Source organism: Budorcas taxicolor, chromosome 6 (genome assembly GCF_023091745.1).
Source record: "Budorcas taxicolor isolate Tak-1 chromosome 6, Takin1.1, whole genome shotgun sequence".
Taxonomy (NCBI): domain Eukaryota; kingdom Metazoa; phylum Chordata; class Mammalia; order Artiodactyla; family Bovidae; genus Budorcas; species Budorcas taxicolor.
The window spans coordinates 84226996-84249097 of NC_068915.1; the positions used below are offsets into that span (position 1 = coordinate 84226996).

General features: G+C 36.1%; 1 protein-coding gene across 1 annotated transcript; it reads right to left on the reverse strand.

Annotated features, from left to right (window-relative positions):
• Window positions 1-35: 35 nt before the first annotated feature.
• On the reverse strand, window positions 36-21837 carry LOC128049529 (transmembrane protease serine 11B-like). The gene is given in 11 exon segments (XM_052641771.1): window positions 36-62; window positions 5287-5429; window positions 5812-6071; window positions 8245-8378; window positions 8381-8427; window positions 9270-9308; window positions 11354-11514; window positions 12906-12973; window positions 13053-13168; window positions 15332-15444; window positions 21824-21837. Coding segments are annotated over 11 exon segments (1122 nt in total).
• Between the last annotated feature and the right edge of the window lie 265 nt (window positions 21838-22102).

Sequence of the window (22102 nt, forward strand, 5' to 3'; positions counted from 1 at the left end):
GTGCAATAGCAGAAAGCAATTAAAAGGAAACTTGTTTAACAAGTGTTGATGACAACTTGGATCTGTGATTTAAAGGAAGAAACGAAAATTCTCTTTGAGTTGGATACTAAGACATAGACATAATGTGGATTGGTCATCTGACAGGTCCACCCAAGAAATATCACCACAAATTGGTGAATCAGTGTTCTGACTCAGATTCCATCCACCCCTTTTCTGTGATACTGTGGCTCCTCCTCAGTTAAACCAACTGTACCTACCAGAGCAGTCTCTGATACAGGACTTAAATGTACATTGTGGGTTTGTTTTTTTGATACAATAATTCTGTTACAGTATATACAGTACCATGTATAAAACAGATAGCTAAGTAAGAAGTTTCTATATAACACAGGGAGCTCTGTGATGACCTAGAAGGTTGGGATGGGGACGGGAGGGAGGCTCAAGAGAGAGGAAATATATGTGTATGTATATAGCTGATTCACTTCATGTTATAGCAGAAACTAACACAAAACTGTAAAGCCATTATACTTAAATTAAAAAAAATAATTTTGCCACAGCATTACTCATTTGAAACACACTTAATCTAAAAATTCTCCCTGGATTCTCTGCATATTTTTGAAGGAATGGATTTACTGATGGAAGTGGGTTTTGGTATAGGATTTATCAGTTCTATTTTGATGTTTTTATGGGAAGTGGAGTTAACTAATCTAGTCAAGCATTATTTTACTAAGTGAATCAAGAAAATAGTAAATACTTAATATGAGATATTTATGAATGCTGTAAAAAAAATAAAGCAGAATAATTGGGTAGAAAATGGTGGAAGGCCATCTTTATGGTGATCAGAAAAGGCCTCTCTGAGGAGGAAACTTTTGAACATGGACCTGAATGATAATATTAATAGGTATGACTCATTTTCCTAAAACACATTCATAACATTTCTTCATTTAAAAATCATTAAAACTCTCACTTGCTTGCAGGATAAAATAGAAACCTCACTGGTTAATATTCAAGGTCCTTAGAATGCCATTTCTTTTTACCAATACTGTTCCATTACAGCATGCTCTAACAGGAAGGGCATGACCTCTGTTCCAAGGCCAGGATCACTAGTAACTAGTTGTTTGGCATAAATCTTTCTGAGCTTCCCTTTTCTCCTAAGTAAGAATGGAATCTAACAATATTGTACATGTAAGGTAATTGGAGAAGGAAATGGTAACCCACTCCAGTATCCTTGCCTGGAAAATCTCATGGACAGAGGAGCCTGGTGGGCTAAAGTCCATGGGGTCGCAGAGTCAGGCACGACTGAGTGACTAACACTAACACTAAGGTAACTGTTATCAACTGAGACCATGTAGGCCAAGTGCTTGACACAATGTACAGGACATTGTATTATCTTCACAATGACTTTACCTAAAACTTGACTTTTCTTGAGCTATTTCTCACAGTTCTATTCCTTGTATGGCTTCCTGGGTAGCTCAAATGGTAAAGAATCTGCCTGCAATGCAGGGAAACCTGGGTCAGGAAGATCTCCTGGAGAAGGGCATGACAACCCACTCCAGTGTTCTTGCCTAGAGAATTCCATGGACATGGACAGAGGAGCCTGTTGGGTTACAATCCATGGAGTTGCAGAGAGTTGGACATGACTGAGCAACGAATACACACACATTCCTTGAATGGCAAGTGCTTTCTTACCTCTAAGATTAACACACCCAGGATTGCCATTTCTACCATCTAATGTTTATCCATGCTTCATGGTCCAACTTAATTACTATGACCTTCATAAACCCTTCCCTGGAATTATTAATCTTTAATCTAAACCCTTCTCTTTAATCTTTTTTTATGGCCCATAATATTTACTATGATCAGTGCTCATTTTCAATTTAATAGAAATTATCATATTGATTTCTATTTGAATATGTTCTGTGGAGGGTTCTATCATACCAATGAAAATATAAGTTACTTAAACCTGAAGGCAAGAACTATAGCTTATATTTGTTTTCCATAATGTTTATCAAAGTTCTTAGTATCAAGCAGATGTTCATCAAATAACATATATGCTTAGATAAAATTATTAATACCCCAAAATAGGTAGACCTCCTAAAAATTAATAAAATATTTTTTAAATGTAATATGGAATGTAGATAAGATTTTAACAGAGCATTCATGGAAGAAATAGAGATGGACATTAACATAAAATATGCTTAATACCATCCATGAATAATTATAGAAGCACATTAGAACAATTCAATAACACTACTAATATTAAAAATTAAGAATTCTATTTCAAAATGAACTCTCTTATATATTTATTTTTATTTTTAATATAAATTTATTTATTTTAATTGGAGGTTAATTACTTTAAATATTGTATTGGTTTTGCCATACATCAACATGAATCCACCACAGGTATACACGTGTTCCCCATCCTGAACCCCCCTCCCTCCTCCCTCCCTGTACCATCCCTCTGGGTTGTCTCAGTGCACCAGCCCCAAGCATCCAGTATCATGCATCAAACCTGGACTGGCGATTCATTTCATATATGATATTACACATGTTACAATGCCATTCTCCCAAATCATCCCACCCTTATCCTCTCCCACAGAGTCCAAAAGACTGTTCTATACATCTGTGTCTCTTTTGCTGTCTCACTTACAGGGTTATTGTTACCATCTTTCTAAATTCCATATATATGTGTTAGTATACTGTATTGATGTTTTTCTTTCTGAGTTACTTCACTCTGTATAATAGGCTCCAGTTTCATCCACCTCATTAGAACTGATTCAAATGTGTTCTTTTTAATGGCTGAATAATACTCCATTGTGTATATGTACCACAGCTTTCTTATCCATTCATCTGCTGATGGACATCTAGGTTGCTTCCATGTCCTGGCATGTGGGATTACTGGGTCATAAGGCAGTTCTCTTTCCAGTCTTTTAAGGAATCTCCAGACTGTTCTCCATAGTGGCTGTACTAGTTTGCATTCCCACCAACAGTGTAAGAGGGTTCCCTTTTCTCCACACCCTCTCCAGCATTTATTGCTTGTAGACTTTTGGATTGCAGCCATTCTGACTTTTGTGAAATGGTACCTCATTGTGGTTTTGACTTGCATTTCTCTGATAATGAGTGATGTTAAGCATCTTTTCATGTGTTTGTTAGCCATCTGTATGTCTTCTTCGGAGAAATGTCTATTCAGTTCTTTGGCCCATTTTTTGATTGGGTCATTTATTTTTCTGGAGTTGAGCTGCAAGAGTTGCTTGTATATTTTTGAGATTAGTTGTTTGTCAGTTGCTTTATTTGCTATTATTTTCTCCCATTCTGAGGGCTGTCTTTTCACCTTGGTTATAGTTTCCCTTGTTGTGCAGAAGTTTTAAGTTTAATTAAGTCCCATTTGTTTATATTTGCTTTGATTTCCAATATTCTGGGAGGTGGGTCATAAAGGATCCTGCTGCAGCAATCAGAGCAGAAAAAGAAATAAAAGGAATCCAAATTGGAAAAGAAGAAGTATAACTCTCACTGTTTGCAGATGACATGATCCTCTACATAGAAAACCCTAAAGACTCCACCAGAAAATTACTAGAGCTAATCAATTAATATAGTAAAGTTGCAGGATATAAAATCAACACACAGAAATCCCTTGCATTCCTATACACTAATAATGAGAAAATAGAAAGAGAAATTAAGGAAACAATTCCATTCACCATTGCAATGAAAAGAATAAAATACTAGGAATATATCTACCCAAAGAAACTAAAGACCTATATATAGAAAACTATAAAACACTGGTGAAAGAAATCAAAGAAGACACTATTAGATGGCCAAATATACCATGTTCATATATTGGAAGAATCAATATAGTGAAAATGAGTATACTACCCAAAGCAATTTATAGATTTAATGCAATCCCTATCAAGCTACCAATGGTATTTTTCACAGAGCTAGAACAAATAATTTCACAATTTGTATGGAAATACAAAAATCCTCGAATAGCCAAAGCAATCTTGAGAAAGAAGAATGGAACTGGAGGAATCAACCTGCCTGACTTCAGGCTCTACTACAAAGCCACAGTCATCAAGATAGGATGGTACTGGCACAGACAGAAATATAGATCAATGGAACAAAATAGAAAGCCCAGAGATAAATCCATGCACCTATGGACACCTTATCTTTGACAAAGGAGGCAGAATATACAATGGATTAAAGATAATCTCTTTAACAAGTGGTGCTGGGAAAACTGGTCAACCACTTGTAAAAGAATGAAACTAGATCACTTTCTAACACCACACACAAAAATAAACTCAAAATGGATTAAAGATCTAAAAGTAAGACCAGAAACTATAAAACTCCTAGAGGAGAACATAGGCAAAACACTCTCCGAACTCTCTTATATTGATGGTAGGAATTAGAATTGAGTCAACAACTTTAGAGAGTAGCTTGACATCACCTATTTAATTTTAACACTGTATTCCCTATGGGCTAGAGTCATACATGACTATTCATACACACACATTCCGTATAAATAAGCAGTTTCACTTCTAGGTATACATCTAGATATCTATCCTGGCACATATACTGAAACAGGAGTATATAAGGTGATTTATTACAGTTTTCTCAACAGAAAAGATAGAAATAAAATATTCACGGATAGAGCAATGGTTAAACTATGGTGTACCTATATAAGGCAATATTGTTTGGCAGTTAAAAGGAATGAGGTTATAATTGATGTGGTGCCTTATTCATCATTCTTTCTAAGGTCCCTTTTTACTCTGTAGAAACTGGAAAGCTTAAAAAGACATTTCCAAGACTCCCTTGCATTTAGAATTCTGGATGCAAAATAGATTCTGCCAGCTAGATGCACTTGTATGAAACTTGAAAGGGAGAAGCAAGTCAGATGCCTTTTAAGGCAAAAATGAGGGTGTCTTGGGATTCATGTTGATAAAAGGTCATGGGGATATTCTGTTTCTTGCAGCAGCATTCTACTTTCTATTCTCCAGCTTCCTAGGGTCTAAGAAACAATTTGAGAGTAGGCAAAGACCAGACCAGCTTATGGGTGTCAGGAGGCTGTAGTAGTATCATTGCTGCTAGTGTTTTTCTGATCCCTGAATCTTAGCTATTGAATTCAATACTTCCAGTGGCTATCTCTTGCGGGCATCAGTTCTCTATGGTTCTATGGGTCATCCTCGAAGTCCAGCCTAGGGCCTTCACACCAGCCCTTCTAATAACTTTTGAAATATATGATTTCATACTTCAAATTGCTTTCTGTTTAAAATGATTTGATAATGTATCTAAAAGTACCTGACAGGCATCTGCTTCTCCTGACATAAATCCAGCGCATAGCATTGTATCAGTCACCAAGCCAGATAATGCATATGGAGCATTGCAAACTCTCTTATCAATAATCTTCAAAAAGGCCTGCTGAAGTATCACTGGAAGAGGACCTAAGGGCAACAAATTCTGCATATTATGGAGATTTTAACCTTGTTTGTTAATACAAAGAACAATTTGTAGAATAAAGCAGATTCTTTTGGTCACCAAGAGGCAAACCAGTCCCAGGCTAGACTGATTTCTTTCTAATGTTTATTATAGCTGGCTGCCTCACACAAAAATTCCAAATTTTCCAGTTCGTATTCCCAGAGATATTTCAGAAACTGAAGACAATGCCATGCTTTTTTGGTCCCATCACTTCATTTTATTTTCAGTTTTTTTTTTTTTTTTTTATGAATTGGTTAATTGCATGAAAGAGTGAGTGATCGATTAAATAATTATTCCTATGAAACTATTACATATTTATAGAAAAACTTACCATCCACATAAACTTACCATTCATACAAAATGTTCCCCATCCTGTAACTACAACACTGTCATTTGCTGAGAGTTTCATTTTGGCTTCAGGAAGACAAATCTTATGAACATACTTCGTAAAAGAGACTTCTTCAGCGAGCTATACAAGGGCAATATCATCATGAATCCCAGGGCCACTAAAATTGTCATGAATAATAATGTTTTGAACTTTCCATGTCATATACGGTTTATTTACTACAGTTCCAAAGTTAACCGTCCAATCTTCTGGATTATTTTTCCTGGAGGGCACAATTTAATTAAAATACACTCAATTTGTGGGTCAAAATGGTATTCTCAGGGATTATCTTATAACTTTAAGCTATGTTTCCTAAACAGTACTATAAAGCACTTAAATTCTTGTCTTAAAAATGTCTTTGATGTGGGGATGTCATAAATGCTGCAGACATATAAAAATAGTTCTAAGGACTATCAGAGTTGTTTGTTGTTTAGTTGTCAAGTCGTGTCCAACCAGACTCCTCTCTCCATGGGATTTCCCAGGCAAGAATACAGGAGTGGGTTGCCATTTCCTTCTCCAGGGGATCTTTTTGACCCAGGGACTGAACCCATGTCTCCTTCATTGCAGGCAGGTTCTTTACCATCTGAACCACCCGTGAAGCCTGTATTGGAGATGTGTGTGTGTTAGTTGCTCAGTCATGTCTGACTCTTTGCAACCCCGTGGACTGTAACCCAGCAGGATCCTGTACCCATGGAATTCTCCAGGCAAGAGTACTGGTGTTGGAAATTGTCATTTCCTTCTCCAGGGGATCTTCCCAACCTGGGGATCAAACCCCAGTCTCCTGCATTGCAGGCAGATTCTTTACCTTCTGAGCCACCAGGGAAGCCCATATTGGAGCTGTTAGCCCACTACAAGTCCTCCTAAACAGTCACTGATGTCTCCTGCTACTTCAGCCCCATCTGGTTTCTATGCATTTTAGTTGGGGAGCAATCACATGAGCAGCCTCAGTGCATGGGGTCCAGAATCACACGTAACGCCATGTACGCTGGACTCCATGAGCCTGTGGCAGGGCTCTTGACGTCTGTCTGCATACATAAAAACTTGCAACTTGTTCTCACCCAGTCACTCCACTATATGTACCAAGTCAATGAATCTTGGCTTCTAATTTAGATTTTTTGACCAGGTTCTCCAGTTCCTCTGAGATTCTATCTCAATTTAGGCCCTAACATTCTATTTAATTACTGTCACTTTCCTCAAAATGTCAGGTGCATTTTTTTTTTAAGATTTCAAGATCTTCATGTAACTGTGACCCTCTTGAATCCTTCTCCCATTCTGAAGACTTCAGTGACTCCACACACTCAATAGCTGTAAGTGAGCATCTTGTTATTTAGAGCATCTTTAGTAAGTAAGCATCTTGTTATTTAGAGGTGTCCCCAATGAATAAAACTATATTCTCTAATGTTTCCATTTACAAATCTTCTTTACTTCTAATAGTTATTTTTGTTTGCTGTCCATATAATACGATTTGTGTCTCTACATCTCAACACATTTGAAGATGACTATTTTTTCAACTCAAAATATGCATTATTCTTTCTGATCTATCTACTCCAATCAAACAAACTTTATCTCTTTAGAGTCTGGAACAAAACTTGCAGCTGCATATCTCAGATAAAATATGTTCTCTATCTTCATCAAGTATCCATAGAGCATACTAACATCTGTGTTGTACGTGTGACACTTACCACTCTAAGCTGCATAATACCTTTAATATATCACATTTAAATTTCTTCAGCTAGATTGTAAATTCCTAGAGCACAAGACAAATAAGCACCTTGTAACTGGATTTAAACATACCTGAGTTCACACTCGGTTCCTGTTGTTTAAGGGTGGTAGGATCTTGGTCAAGTTGTATCACCATTTCTAAACCCGATTTCCTCATCTTTAAATAGCTTCAAGTATACCTTTCATATGGAATTATTGTTATGATTACATGAAGTGATGTAAGTAAAGCACATAGTATCAGGCAAAAGCCCTTATTTGGAAAATGTTAATTGCTTCCATTCACTTTTCCCTTAGTTGTCCCCATTTAAATGCCTTTGTTTGCATGTGTGTGAGCTCAGTTGCTTCAGTTGTGTCCAACTCTTTGCGACCCTATGGACCGTAGCCTGCCAGGATCCTCTGCCCATGGGGATTCTCCAGGCAAGAGTACTGGAATGGGTTGCCATGCCAGGGGATCTTCCTGATGCAAGGATCGAACCAGAGTCTCCTGTGTTGACAGGCAAGTTCTTTAGTGCCACCTAGGAAGCCCTTAAATGTCTTCAATGCCCTTGAATTATGAGAGTACTTGTAAATGTCATGTAGTCTTGGTGAATATCACGCATTTAGGTTAACCTTCACAGACCTCCTAAATAGATCTGCAACCAGAATCTTACCTTTAGTCAGACCTTCAAACTTACCTAGCAAAGCAGTGAGCTGCAGATAGGAGCCACCTCCTGCTAAACAGAGAGGCACCACAGTGGTGTTGACCTTTCCACTGCATGCTTGCCTGCCATGGCCAGGCCCCCACCAGGGCATTTTCCCCGTTCACAATTCAATTCGGTTGCCTACTGTGATACTGTTGGTCAGTCTTCTCCCACAACCTGAAAAATGCATTTATTTGTACAAGAGCAGGTAACTTTGATTATGCTTTATAAGAAATACATTTAAAACAGTTCTTGAAATCCTTCAATGATTGTCCTGCGTCTCCTAACCAATGCTGTTTCTTTCCAGAATGTACTTTTTTTATGGTATCACTCCATCCTTGTTTCGATGACTTTTACTTTTCCTCTTTCCCAGTTTTAAGAATCTTTCAACTGTTGACCTTTGCTGTATCTATCCATTATAATTCTAGTCTCCTCAAGTAGATTGCATAATTTTAAAGGTGGAGACTTTGCTTCATTAATGTCTTACATAGCATGGAGACTTTGCTTCATTAATGTCTTACATAGCATGTACAATGCTGTCTGTAAAGCCCCATGTGGACAACATATACTCCATAAATATCCCTGAATGAGTGAATGCATGGATGTATCAAACTGTGGACCACAAGATACTCTAAAGAGAATTGGCTTGAGAAGTACAGACTGTTTTTTTAACTTATAATAAACACATTTTATATAGCCTAGTTTTGCATTTTCTTATTACCCTCAGCTTCTTATTACCCTCCTTTTTTCCTTCACTTAAGAAAAAAAAACTAATTCAGCCATGATATTCTTCATGATTCCATTTTTTAAAAATAATTCTCACTTCACCTTTTTGGACAACCCATTACAAATAGTCAGTGTTTTTCAAAGAGAAATGCTAAATAGATATGTAGCATCGCCAATAATTTTGAAAGACTACCACAGGTTTCCAAAATGAAATACTTCTAGAAACTTTGTAGCAAGATGATGGGGAACTATTTATGAAAGTGTTAAATTTATAATAAAATTTCTAAACTTACAGTTGTTGGTAAGCACTTCAACATTATTCTTGCTGATTTCTGAAATTAAGAAACAAAAACATAAGGTTAGTAAAATATCACCAAGCAATTCTCTTCAACCAAAGGACTAAATTTCTCAACCCAATTACACCCAACATTTAACTATTCAGATTAGTTCATGTATTATTTATCAACCCCTCTGACTCCTACTTGCTCAATTTTGGCCATCTCTCCACATGTCTACAAGGTGGTATAGGCAAAGGAAAAGGAAATAAAAAAGCAAAGCTGTCAGTTTTATAATAGTTGAAGTAAACATTTAGAGAAATAAGAAGCTGACACTCTTACTAAAAGAAGCACTGAGCATAATCTTTTTATTTTTTTCCCTATGATAATTCTCACTACTTTGAAATAGAGTTGTCTATATTTTAAAGAAAAATAGCAATTAAAATTACATTTTATTGTGCCTACCCTGCTCTTTAGAAGTCATCTCATTACTTAGACTGAATTGTGAAATTTTGAGAATTTGACTTAAATTTAAGTCTCTTTTCTATTGGAAAGAGACCTTAGAGAGAAATAAAAGAGAGTACATTTAAAAAAAAAAAAAAGGCACATAGGAAAGTGTTGACCCTGAATTCCTAGAAGACAGAGGGGCCGTAACTGGTACAACTTTCTTTCCTAATGACTAAGCACAATGGAGTTATCTTGCTCCTTGCAGAAGCTCTAACTCAAACTCACTTCTCATGAGTGGCCCATTGGTAACAGGGACTGTATTGAAGCAAAGGAGCTGTAACTGGCAGTTGGTGGCCATTATAGCCTTCAAGGATACTAGGATCAATTGTCAGTCTGGAAGAATGACAAAACTGGGCTCTGGAAACACAAGCTTATCACCTAACAAACTTTTTAACAATCAGAGTTTAGAGTTTCAAGATCTTTGCAAAACCATCAAAAATTTATGAATATTACTTTCTGTACTAGGACAAAATCCTATCATTTTCTTCACTTGTTTTCTAAGGAATTATTTCAGGCAAACTTTATCTTTAATAGTATTACTTCCATTCTTCCACAAGAAACAATGAGAATTCCCTAATCTTCAACTTTACCCTTACTCCTGCAATCTTTACACTGAATGATCAAGAAAACCCCAAGTCTGTTGCTTATAATGAGATCCTGACATAAGTAGAAGGCAAAGGTCCATCTAGTCAAGGCTATGGTTTTTCCAGTAGTCATGTATGGATGTGAGAGTTGGACTGTGAAGAAGGCTGAGTGCCAAAGAATTGATGCTTTTGAATTGTGGTGTTGGAGAAAACTCTTGTGAGTCCCTTGGACTGCAAGGAGATCCAACCAGTCCATCCTAAAGGAGATAAGCCCTGGGATTTCTTTGGAAGGAATGATGCTAAAGCTGAAGCTCCAGTACTTTGGCCACCTCATGTGAAGAGTTGACTCATTGGAAAAGACTCTGATGTTGGGAGAGATTGGGGGCAGGAGGAGAAGGGGACGACAGAGGATGAGATGGCTGGATGGCATCACCGACTTGATGGACGTGAGTTTGAGTGAACTCTGGGAGTTGGTGATGGACAGGGAGGCCTGGCATGCTGCAATTCATGGGGTCTCAAAGAGTCAGACACGACTGAATGACTGAACTGAACTGAAATAAAGGAGGAATGTATGGAGGAGGGCTTGGCAACACACTCCAGTATTTTTGCCTGGAGAATCCCTGTGGACAGAGAAGCCCAGCAGGCAACAGTCCATGGCATCACAAAGAGTCAGACTCAGTTGAGTGACTAAGCATAGGACAAGGAGGAATATGGCTTCAGTTATTATTTTTCACCCCCTTTTCATCCATTACAGCCAATCCTTCCAAACTCACAAGCATGCCTGTAGCTTAACACTTATTTCTATTACTGTTCAGACAAAGATTCTATAACACTTCTCTTTCTAATACCACCTCAATTATAGGAGTGCCACAGTTGGGAAAAAACTAATTTTCCCTAAGAAAATTCCTAAAAATTTTGGTTCATTTTTTTCCAGTCCTTTTTTTTTTTAACGGTCTAGGTACTTAACGTAATAATGCAATAAATAAATAAATAAATAAATAAATAAAATACCTGTAACTTTAATGGAAGTGGGAACCACATTCCAGGATGCCATGTTGTCCTTCAACATCTGATGTAAGATAGCCTTGATTTTAGTCCTCATGCTATTCTTTTCTGCTGGAGGAAACTTGAATGTCAACTCTAACTGTACACTTGAACCATTGGAATCAGGACTAGAAATAACAGAAATATTCTAGTGTGCTGCTTTCTGATTTTTTAGATGTTTAATGAACACATTAGATTTCCCACATTTTAATTATTATATTGCCTTTACATATATTAAAAAATAATACAGATATTGTCTCCGTATATATAAAGTGTAATGGTGCCTTAGAACCTAACTGGATAAGAGTTATTGTTCATGAAAAAGGATGTGAATCACAAACTAGAAATCAGAATATTTCAAACACATGCAAGAAACTGACTACTGGCCAACAAATAATTGGCTTATGATTTTATTGTAATGTAGAAAAACAATAGTGTTCTTATATAGATATTTTCTAATAGCTAAATTTTAGAGAAAAAGATAAATGAGAACTTAAATGCAAGGTCTGGAAGTATTCAAAAGATAACTTCTAGTATGTGTTTGGGAACCAGTACTAACCTTCTTCCTAAGATTCTTATACATGCCCAACCCAATAGATGTATGCAATGAGAAAGTTCAGAAAGATAACTCTGAAGCATGAAGATAATCTCCATTATCTACATATTCAGTACATCATTTTTATTAATCAGGAAAGAAGATAAATTCATTTAGGGATATTTTCAAACAAAAATCCATATTAAGCATGATTTAAAAAAAACTTCAACTCTATTTTCAAATAATTATGATTAATTGAAGACCTTTTGAAGATTTTTGCCTGTCTGTAAGAAAGTAGATTGGTTGGTTGGTTAGTTGGTTGATTGGTTGGCTAGCTGGATTTCTTGTTTCATTTTGTTTTGTTTAGGGAGTTCAGACTCACAAGTGCTCCCTGTGTCACTCATCCCCTATGCTTTGTGACACTGCCTCCCTACATCCCTCATCCCCACCACCACCACCAAGCACACTTACAATACATGTTTAGACAAGTTACCTTAAAAGATTCACTTTCTCCAGTCATTAAAGAGATGGCAATTATGAGAGAGAACAAAGGAGGATTATTTTAGAAAAAATATGGCCAGATGGGTATGAATGGGAAAAGAGATGATTAGTGTATCAGTAGCAAAACAATCAGCTAGAACTTCTGGTTTTGCATAGTTACGATTATCTTTTACCATAGAAGTCAGTTAGGACTGACTGCCACCAACAACCTTATAATTCCCCTTTGAGTACAGAGATTAAAGATTTGAGCAGAACACTTCTTATCTGAGTAGAAATTTGTTCAATACAGTGATGCTATAATTTATGGGGAACACTTTAGTCCCTTTCTTCTTACCTTCTTTCTTCCCTTCTTTCCTCCCTTCCTTCCTTCTCTCTCTCTTCCTCTATCCCTGTTTCTTGCTACTGTTGTTATTTAAAGCTGAGGCAGATATGGTATATTATATACTTCTCATTTCATAAGATCATGAATGAATTTTTACTTACAGAAGTTTGATGACTTTTGAGTTTATATATTCTTTGTATACACTAGAATTTTGAAGTGCATCAGACATCTGTCAAGAGAAAAAACAAAAAAGCTACCATGTATGTTTTAACCAAATTTATAATAAAATAAATAAGCTTCTGACTTACCTTGGTCTCAATATCTTTGTTCAGATATGTGCTGGCCTATGAAACTGCTTTTTCACAATTATCATTGTATGTGACTCCAGAAATATGAAAATCACCTTGGTAATAGTAAGTCTTTTCTGTGAAATAAAGAAATACTTTAAAAACTTTAAAATAAACTTGACCTCAAGTCCCTCCATATCTTTATTTCAAAATTAATAATCAGTACTGGGAAATTAACTTATCACCACTTGAATGAGAGGTCCCCCTAGCTCTCAACCAACTCTAGTTACCCTCAGTATTAACAAAGACTGTATTAATTCGTAAACCAGAATCCTAGAGTAAGCCCATCTTCCAAAATTTATTCAAACAACTTTTACAACAAAGTTTAAGTGTCTAATTTTATTTCAAGAAGTTCAGTTCAACTAATTTAGATTTAGGTAATATAAGCTTGTCTAGCATTGAATCTGAAATGGTAGATGGCTGATCATGGAAAGAAACTCAAGAGTAAATTCTCATCCCACACACTTCCTGCTCAAGCCAGGATAACTATAGTGCTCCATTTTGCATCAGTTCTTTCCACCAAGTAATTGTTTCTTTTAAAAAGGGGACTTGTTAAAATGCAAACCATATTTTGAAAGGCTAGCTAATTAAGCTACTGGTCCCCATTACCATACTGACAAGCCTTCTTCATGGGAACCTGATTTGCAAAACTCAGAGAGCTATCTATAAGGAAACTATGTGAATAAAGTTATTGTTTTAATGAGTAGCGACAAGAAGTAGATAGAAAGACTCCGACTATGGAGAGGTGGTAGATAGACAAGGCAGGCAGGAGACTGTGAGCACCCACTATGCTTCCAAAGGAAGAGTTTTGAAATTTGACATTAAGATGGTTGGGTAAAAACAAAGGAGAAGAGGCTAGGTTGAAAAAGAACTGAAATTGTCACTGAATCAAGCAAAATATATCCACATTGCATTACTGCATAGGGTGATATATTTCAGAGAAATAAAACAGGAAAATCATGAAAAATTACTGTTAGAATAATACACTTAAAGTATTAAGATGGGGGTTTGTGCTCAACTATACTAAAAAGCTTGTGATATCTAGGAAGTCACCTGACTTTCCTGAGCCTCAGTTTCCTGCATGTGAAAGTAGGGACAGTAGTAAAACCTGCCCTCCCAGACTCAGAGAACTAGTGTGAGGATCAAGTGGAATAACACATACCAAGTTTCTTCAAAAACATTAACTGGATATACAAATTTCAGGATTTACTTTTCCTGAAATATAGAAATAAAACAAGCTTTCTGGATATAAACTTAAGGAATGTTATTAAAAATAAGGTCAAGTTAGTATGAGCATTCAGCCATTTAACCACTCTTGACTATCCACTATTAGAAAAGCCATTAATGGATTATCCGCAGCTGCTTATCAATTATGTCATTCAGAAAAGTTTGTTTATATATTTGGCTACATCAAGTCTTAGTTGCAGCACTTAGGATCTTCATTGCCTCATGTGGGATCTTTCATCGTGGTACACAGACTCTCTAGGTGTGGCACAAGGGCTCCAGAGCATGTGGGCGCATTAGTTTTGGCCCTGGACTTAGCTGCTCCACAGCATGTGGGATCTTAGTTCCACAACCAGAGATCGAAATGCATGCCCTGTATTACAAGGCAGATTCTTCATCACTGGACCGCCAGGAAAGTTCCTCAAATGGATCTTAACAACCAATATCAGAGCACAAGCATTGGCTCAGACGGTAAAGCATCTGCCTGAAATACAGGAAACCCAGGTTTGATCCCTTGGTCAGGAAGATCCTCTCGAGAAGGGAGTGGGAACCCACTCCAATATTCTTGCCTGGAACATCCCATAGGCAGAGGATCCTGGAGGGCTACAGTCCATAGGGTCACAAAGAGTCAGACACAATTGTGTGTGTAGATCTTAATAACCAATATCAGAAGGAACCAAGAAGAGTAGAGAATCTCTGAAGTTTGAGGTATATTTTTTTACCAAAAGATCCAAGTTAGCTACAAACCTACTCTACAAGCACCTTTATTGACAATGAATACTGGCATCACAGTATTGAGCATTTCAATCTTGTCCACACTCCCATAGCTGGTGATATAACTTATAGACTGGATCAAAGAGGCATTTGATCCAAAAAAAAAATTGCAAACTTTGGTGTCAAATAACATAAAATTATGTTGAAATAAAATAGTAATTAGATGAGAAAGTTTCCATAAAGAAATTTAATATTCCTGTTATTTCTTGTCAATTTTTAAGAAAATGAGAGTCAATACTGACCAACTGCCAGAAAATGAACCAGGAGACCAATAGTTAATCCCAAGATTGCCACGACTCCAAGAAAAATAAGGATAGTTCTCCATAACGGCCAAGATCTTCTCTGGGAAGATACACTGGTGTGTCTACCAAAAGAAGGAAGGTGACTTGAATCAGATGATGTGCTGTGTGCTGTGCTGAATCAGATGATAAATATTCTAAATTTACCTGTCTCTCCTTCAACTCATACAACACAATTTATAATTTATGAATCATATCTTTGTGTTAGCTTAAAACACAGAAGCCTCAAATGTGTAAGGAGGATAGACCCTAATGCTCATTCATTTAACAGATCATCTTTGAGGGCTATGTTAGCTGCTGAGGATACAACAGTGAGCAAAATAGTATGGTTTATGTTCTCACATTGATGAGGAGAAATCAACTGACTTTTTTTATTTACTTAAAACAGGTTATAAAACATTATACATGATCTGATTGTACCTTTGCAAACTACAGCTACATCATATACACGGTCATATATAGATTTATAAACACAAACATATAACATCATTTATACGTTTTAAGTGTGTCAGAAAGCATCATGATGTCAATTTCATCTTGCCCATGTTTTAAGATTATGGATAGACTTTTTTCTTTATGTTTACTTCTTCCTTATCTATACTCTCTAATGTTTCTACAATAAGCTTGGATTATCTATACAGGATAATTTAACAGATAACTTTCATCATTACAACCAACCAATTAGATGAAAAATAATCAGAAAATATTGTAACTTGGCATCATACAGATAGAATGATCTAAGCTTACAGTTAGGTCATATTGCTAGGCTTAATCTAATTTATATAAAGTTTGGACATTATTCTTCATATCTTAAAAGACATGATGTCATGAAATAGTTCATTTGCAGCTGTAACACACACAAACAAATCTAATTTCAAATTTCAAAATAACCTCGACTATTTCTTCAATCTCTATTTTCTGCATTATACAAACAAAAAATGACAAAACAGAAGAGTTTATAATCAGTAGATATGTGTGTCAAATTAAATATTTTCTATGAGCAGGAGAACCTTTTTGTTCTAGTCCCTCTAGAACTAACTGACTTTTCCTAGAGAAGATCCTTTAAAAATGGATTATAGGTAACTATGCCCCACCTGTGCAACTCCACCCAGTCTTAATTCATCTCTGTTCTGTTCTCAAGTCTTAATCCTACCTCTTCCTTATAACTCTTTTGATGACTTGTTTATTAACCCTACCCTATGCCAACCTTGTGAAAGCTCTTCAAAGAAACTCCCTACATTCCATAGGTGCTTTTTTTTTCCTTTTATTTATTTTAATTGGAGGTTAATTACTTTACATTGTTGTATTGGTTTTGCCATACATCAACATGAATCCACCACAGGTATACACGTGTTCCCCATCCTGAACCCCTCTCCCTCCTCCCTCCCTGTACCATCCCTCTGGGTCATCTCAGTGCACCAGCCCCAAGCATCCAGTATCATGCATTGGACCTGGACTGGCGACATATGTGCTTTTATACTAGAGTTCATTTGTGTAATCTAATTTTCATAGAAAAAAGCTATTTGGGCACAATATTTCTTATATTAGATGAATCACACTTTAAAAGGAGCATATAATTAATGTGAACAAAATTATTTATAACTTTATTAATATCTGAAAATATATGTCTGCTAATAAGTAGAAAAATTTACTTTGATAGTCTCAAATTTGTTTTGAATTAGCCATTGTAACTTAGGCTGGTAGCTTAGTCTCTCTGAGACATGAATATTAGTTTGAGAGACTCAAGCACTATATAGCCTAAATTATGTACATAGTATAGAAAGTAGCTGACATGGTTTCTATATAAAATAATCACTATATTACAGTGTATAAAATGCTTTTCTTTGAAGGTCCCTTTTAGATGTTCTTGAAAATTCTAAAGAATACACAGTGTTGACTATAGAACTGGTATTGCTTTCCCCCGTTAATCATGAATTTCTTCCGATCATAAACAATTGAGGAGATTTTTTATATATAAAATATCACAGTTTATGATTTATTCAACCTCTCCTCTAGTAAGTATGATGTTTGCATTCTGAAATTGATTATTATTTTTAGTAACAGCTGAAATCATTAAAATCATGTTCTAAATATACAAAAAAGTCCATTCATGACATAATTTACTCTCATCTATCAAGTATATATTTTAGCCATAATTTTTTAAAGGTAAAAATCTGAGTTCCTGAATGAACCTCTCATTTAACAAAGAGAAAAAGGTAAAAATTAATCTTCAATAAATTTAACCAACTCCATATGCTAAACTAAATTATACCTGTCTCTCTTTTGGACAGAATCTACTGCAAGGAACAACTCATTGCTATTCTGGTATAATTCAACCACTTACCTTAATCAAATTATAATGATGTTAAAAATGATGGTAACTACACTATCCACAATTTTAAAACATTTATCTCACAATAATTTATCTCCCACAGCCCATACCCAGTATCATATCCTAGATCAGACTTCCTTATAACAAATTCTGACACTGAATTAGCAATTGAATTACAAACCCTTACAAACTGTAGTTCTCATTTACTAAAACTTCATTTCCAATCATTTGAATTGGATGGACCTGAATTCTGTTATATAGTGAAGAGCATAAAACATAATTCCAATGCAAAATTCCCCAAATCTTATAAAGATACTTTTTTTTTTCCATCGTTAAAGTTGTCCAGTCGTTTCCGACTCTTTGAGAACCCCATGGACTATACAGTCCATGGAATTCTCTAGGCCAGAATACTGAAGTGGGTAGCCTTTCCCATATCAAGGGGATCTTCTCAACTCAGGGATCAAACCCAGGTCTCCCGGATTGCAGGAGGATTCTTTACCATCTGAGCCACATAGGGAGAGGCTTACGAATAAGGAAGAAAGTATTAATAATTAATGATCAAATAAGTCAAAGAGCCGCCACCACCAACTTTCTTCCAGAACTCTAGGAAAGCCTAGAGTCTAGAAAGGAACTTATTTGGAAATGTATTAAGTTTTGAGGGCCCCCTGCAGTTTGCCAGGTGCTACTTTAGGGTCTGTGTTGTAAAGTATATTATTCCAAAAATCTATAATGGCATTCAGGTCTTTAAACTATTTCTTTAAAACTTCATATTAGAGAACATGGTTTTTGTTACACTATTAGAGAACAAAAATGGTAGTATTCCTTTTTTTTTTTTGGCTGCAGCTTGCAACATGTGGTATCTTAGTTCCTTGACCAGCAATCAAACCTATGCCCCTGCACTGGAAATGTGGAATCTTAACCACTGAACCACCAGGGAAGTCCCAGTGGTATTCTTATGAATGATTATTTTTTAAATAGCAAATAAAATTTTGCTAAGATGTGTTTAATATTTTCCAAATTTCTGAAATTTTCCCAGAGACTTTACAGGGCCTTTAGATATCAGAAACAATAGCATGGATCCAGAAATAAAAATCTAAATTATAAAAAGCGACTAATGAACAAAAAACTAGAAGCTACTCTGTAGCAACCTGTTGCTGCTGCTGCTGCTGCTGCTGCTGCTGCTGCTGCTACTGCTAAGTCGCTTCAGTTGTGTCCGACTCTGTGCGACCCCAGAGACGGCAGCCCACCAGGCTCCCCCGTCCCTGGGATTCTCCAGGCAAGAACACTGGAGTGGGTTGCCATTTCCTTCTCCAATGCATGAAAGTGAAAAGTGAAAGCGAAGTCACTCAGTCATGTCCGACTCTTAGCGACCCCATGGACTGTAGCCCACCAGGCTCCTTCATCCATGGGATTTTCCAAGCAAGAGTACTGGAGTGGGGTGCCATTGCCTGTTAGCTTTTGTAAACAATCTCCCAAATAAAATTCCATTTACCTGTACACAGTATTCTGGTTATTATGGTGGAGTCAGGAACAAAGATAGTGATGATGTTGATGTTGATGATGATGATGATGACAATAGTGGTAATAAAAATAAGGGCTTTCTGGTGGAGCTTTAAAGATAATCAGTGTTTCCCAGGTTTATGTGTTACATTCAGTGTTGGTTGGTTCATTTTTATGGGCTGGGTGAAATACAGAGAACAAATAAAGTGAAACTTGTCTGACTAGTGTCAACGACTGCCATATTTCTATGACTTCAAGATAAGCGTCATCCAGGGAATGACAAGCTTCCTTGACTCGGCTATTTAGAAAAAACTAATAGCCTAATCTTTGTCTGGTCACTTAAAAGGTACACCTAAGAAATAGCTTTTTGGTAAATCAAGATAATTCTAGCTCTGTGTTTGACCAGTTTCATCATTCTGGAGTCTTCCTCTTCAACTGAAACCAGCTGTAACTAGGTAGAAGTTGCTGACGAAAGACTTTTCACAAGGCATTGATATTAACATAACTAACATCACCACCATTTTGATATAATGAATTCTAATTCATTGTTGTTTACATTCTCATTTTCCTAATTACCAGTGAAAATGATCATTATGATCATTATTTTACATATTTCACTTTTCAGCTATGCTACAGCCCCAGTCTTTGTGTTCTGACTCCTACAGCCCGTTATACTGTGGTTTTCTGCTTAATTTTTAGCTCCTCTATCTCACGTGGACTGGCCAGTGCTCTCTGGCAAGAAACTATATGTATGTAAATTTCACCCAGTATAGCCCTTTCTCTTCTTTAGTTTTCTTTGAGACAGCTTTTCAGTTTCACCCAGTATAGTCCCTTCTCTTCATTATTTTTCTCTGCGACAGTTTTTGCTAGTTTTTGGTCACTCTGTACTACCTTCATATGGTTTTTATATTTTTTCCAAGGTTTATAATTATTAATTCTAGAAAAGCTCGATAGAAGATATTCCTCCACTGCTGGAAGTAGAACAAGTCATTGGTGGTGTTTAAAATACAGAATCTCTTAATTTTAGTTTAAAATTTGCCAGTATTTCCTTTTAAGGTTAGTATTTTATGAGTATATGTACATAGTTTGTTGAAGAATTCCTTGCCTTTCATAAAGATATACTTGCATGTTTTCTTCTAAAAACCTTAGTGTATCTGCACTTAGATCATTAATTCACATTGCATTCCTTTGTGTGTATATTATGGAGTAAAAATGCTTTTTTTCCAGATGACTATTAATTGACCCTGCACATCTTACTGAAATCATGCACATGCAATTCTCTATCCACTAACCTGCATTGCCACCTCTGTTATAAATCAAGTATTGATATAAACCAAATGGGGGTCTCTTTCTGAATTTTTTATAGTTACTTTAATTTTTTAGTGTACTCTATCACACTACCTTTATTATTGAAGTCACATCATGTCATGTGTCAACTTAAAAACACACAACATAAGAGTTGTCAGTTTAAGTTGTGTTCAAGGTCTTACTGAAGACTATAGCTTGGAGACAGCCACTGAGTTAGCTCTGAGGAAACTGCTCCAAAGAGATAGTGGAGAAAACCAGTTTGTATGATTTTTGGCTAGGAAATACACACTGTCAAGTATACATCTTAGTAAAAGACTACTGTTAGTCACAAAAAAACAAATATCTCAAGTCAGTGATATTAATGCTTTTCAATGTATGGGAAGATTCAAGAGTCCAGGGTTATTCAAAATCTACTGGAGATATTTACCCAAGTATCTAAGAGGCCTGTTTGTCCAAAGCACAATGGGCCTCATTCTTTATCATCTGTGATGGATTGCGATTTAATACTTCTAGAACAGAACTTTTTCTCTGTTCACACTTGATATATGGTATGTAAGCCCATATTTTTTTTCTTTTCTCAAAATGGTCTTAGAGGTATTTTTAGTCCATTATAGTTCCTTATAAATTTTACGTTGATTGATCAATTTCCAAAAAGAAATCTCTAGACTTCTGTTGGTATAGTATTGAATCTATAGAGCAAATGGGGAAGAATTAACTTAATATACTGAAGCTTCCAATCCATGAACTTGGTGATTTCTTCTGTTCATTTCGATTTTTAAAAAATTTCTCTCAATAGTGTCTTATAAGTATCTGAATAGAAGGCTTATAGATGTTTTCCTAGGTTCAGTCTCATGTATTTGTTTTTTTCTATTCCAGTGTAAATCGTTGTTGATGGTGGTATTGTTCAGTCACTAAGTCAGGTCCTACTCTCTGAGACTCCATGGACTGCTGCACACCAGGATTCCCTGTCTTTCACTATCTCCCAGAGTTTGCTCAAACTCATGTCCATTGAGTCGGTGATGCCATCCAACCATCTCATCCTCTGTCACCCCTTTCTCCTTCTGCCCTCAATCTTTCACCATCAGGTTCTTTTCCAATGAGTCAGTTCTTCACATCAGGTGGCCAAAGGATTGGAGCTTCAGTCCAGCATCAATCCTTCCAATGAGTAGTCAGGACTGATTTCCTTTAGGATTGACTAGCTTGATTTCCTTGCTGTCAAGGGACTCTCGAGAGTCTTCAGCACAACAGTTCAAAAGCATCAGTTCTTCAGCGCTCAGCCTTCTTTATGGTCCAACTCATATCTATACATGACTTCTGGAAAATGGTACTATTTGTAAATGGTACTATTCTTTAAATTTTGTTATATTTATTGTTGGCTTATATAAGTACAATTGACTAGTATATTGACTTCATATTGAGAAACTTCATTTATTAATTTTATTTTTCTATTTGTATAGTATTTTGGATTTTTAGCATACATCTACATCAGCAAATAAGTACAATATTATTACTTCCTTTTCATTGCTTATATTTTCATTTTCTTTTAGCTGATTGGTTGATTGATTACTTTTGCT